Source organism: Anarrhichthys ocellatus, unplaced genomic scaffold (assembly GCF_004355925.1).
Source record: "Anarrhichthys ocellatus isolate YVR2014 unplaced genomic scaffold, GSC_Weel_1.0 scaffold1604, whole genome shotgun sequence".
In the NCBI taxonomy this organism is placed as follows: domain Eukaryota; kingdom Metazoa; phylum Chordata; class Actinopteri; order Perciformes; family Anarhichadidae; genus Anarrhichthys; species Anarrhichthys ocellatus.
In genome coordinates this window covers 6,526-8,392 of record NW_022281578.1, presented here as the reverse complement: position 1 = coordinate 8,392, position 1,867 = coordinate 6,526, and the positions used below count along the sequence as shown (strand labels likewise).

At 42.1% G+C, this 1,867-nt stretch overlaps 1 protein-coding gene across 1 annotated transcript in view; it reads right to left on the bottom strand.

Annotated features, from left to right (window-relative positions):
- LOC116377727 (histone deacetylase 6-like) overlaps positions 1 to 1,867 on the bottom strand; it is a 6,296-nt gene that overhangs the window by 2,034 nt on the left and 2,395 nt on the right. Inside the window, exons 7-11 of the mRNA XM_031839436.1 lie at positions 1,491 to 1,587; positions 916 to 1,013; positions 721 to 825; positions 315 to 383; positions 64 to 190 (exon numbers count right to left, since the gene is read on the bottom strand). Coding sequence (XP_031695296.1) covers positions 64 to 190; positions 315 to 383; positions 721 to 825; positions 916 to 1,013; positions 1,491 to 1,587 — 496 coding nt within the window. The remainder of the gene's footprint in view (positions 1 to 63; positions 191 to 314; positions 384 to 720; positions 826 to 915; positions 1,014 to 1,490; positions 1,588 to 1,867) is intronic.

The following is a 1,867-nucleotide window of genomic DNA, read 5'->3' as shown; positions in this document are numbered from 1 at the left end:
AGTGAGGACAGTTAACAGTGAGGACAGTTAACAGTGAGGACAGTTAACAGTGAGGACAGTCACCTTGTTCCAGGGCAGGTTGATGTTTCTTCCTTCAGCTCGTCCGCTGCCAACAAACTGACTATCAGACTCTGACAGGTGAGGCCAGAAAGATCCCTGTTGATACCTGTGGACACTGAAGTACAGGACACTGACACACACACACACACACACACACACACACACACACACACACACACAATGTTAACTGGATGGATTTCCTCTTTGTTGTTTTCATAAAGAAAATGTAACCAGATTGTCTGTCAGTATTGTACCTGGGGTCTTCCTGGAACAGGTACTGGATGCCCTGACCATGATGAACATCCCAGTCCACTATCAACACCCTGACACACACACACACACACACACACACACACACACATTACATTGAGAAAGGAAACATTTCAGTTAAGTTTCCAGCTTCATGGAAACAATAAGACATCTGGTAAACCTCTGCCCTTCAAAATAAAAGGAGCCAGAATTGAGCTAATGTCACAGATATCAGAGTGATCATCAGCCAATCAGAGCAGAGTAATCAGACACGCCTCCCAACCAACTAGCAAGAGGTGCTGCTGCAAGACAACATGAGCCCTCATTGGCTTCCCACACACCAACACTGACAGGAAGTGACACACACACACACACACACACACACACACACACACACACACACACACTTACCTGCGGACTGAGTGTCTGGTTTGAGCGTATCGAGCTGCAATCGCCACATTGTTGAAAATGCAGAAACCGTTGGACTCATTAGACTGAGCGTGATGACCTGGAGGTCTGACAGACAGACAGACAGACAGAGAGGTTATTGAACTATTTCAATCATTATGTTTCATTAATGTTTTAACAGCACCTCAATGTTGTTACCTGATGACAGCGAATCCGTTCCTAAGGTCTGAGGTCATCACCTGATCGACCAGCTGGAGGACAGAACCCACCGCAGACACACTCACCTGGTAGGACTCCTGATACACACACACACACACACACACACACACACACACACACACACACACAGACAGTAGACAGTAGAGTAGCAGGTAAGTTTAGGTAGTTTATTTAGACAAAAACAAAGGTTTTATCAGTTGTGTATACATTCGACCACGAGTCAAACTCAAGGCCCCAATGAAATACTTCACGTGGGATTGTACTCAGCAAACACAGCCTTGAAAGCAGCTCTGAGGTAGAAAGAATAAAACTGATGTGGCTGAGGTTATATAACTGCATGTACAATATGTTTACACTTGAATAAACAATAATCAACTGCAGAGAGTTATTTAACAATACGTTAGGGAGTAGTTACATATATACGGTCTTACATTTACAACCATGGTGCCCATGTGGCCCAGAGTGAAAATGAGTTTGACACCCCTGAGTTAGACTTTCAAATACAGGATCGTAAACATCTCTGTCTGTGTGTGTATGTGTGTGTGTGTTCTTACAGGATGAAGATACACCGAGTCATATTTCTCAGACAGAGTGTGAAGTTCACTTTCTGTCATCGTCTGAGTCAACTTCATCAGATCAAAATATTGTTTCCTACGAACACAAGAAGGTAAAGAACAATAGAGAACAATAAAGAGCTATAGAGAACAGTAGCAAAGAGTAGAGAACAATAGAGAACTATAGAAAACAGAGAATACTATAGAACAGTATAGAACAATATAGAACAGTAGTGAACAATAGAGAACAGTAGAGAGCTATATAGAACAATAGAGAACAGTAGAAAACAATAGAGAATAATATAGAACAGTAGAGAACAATAGAGAGCTATAGAGAACAGTGGATAATAATAGAGAACAGTAGAGAACAATAGAGA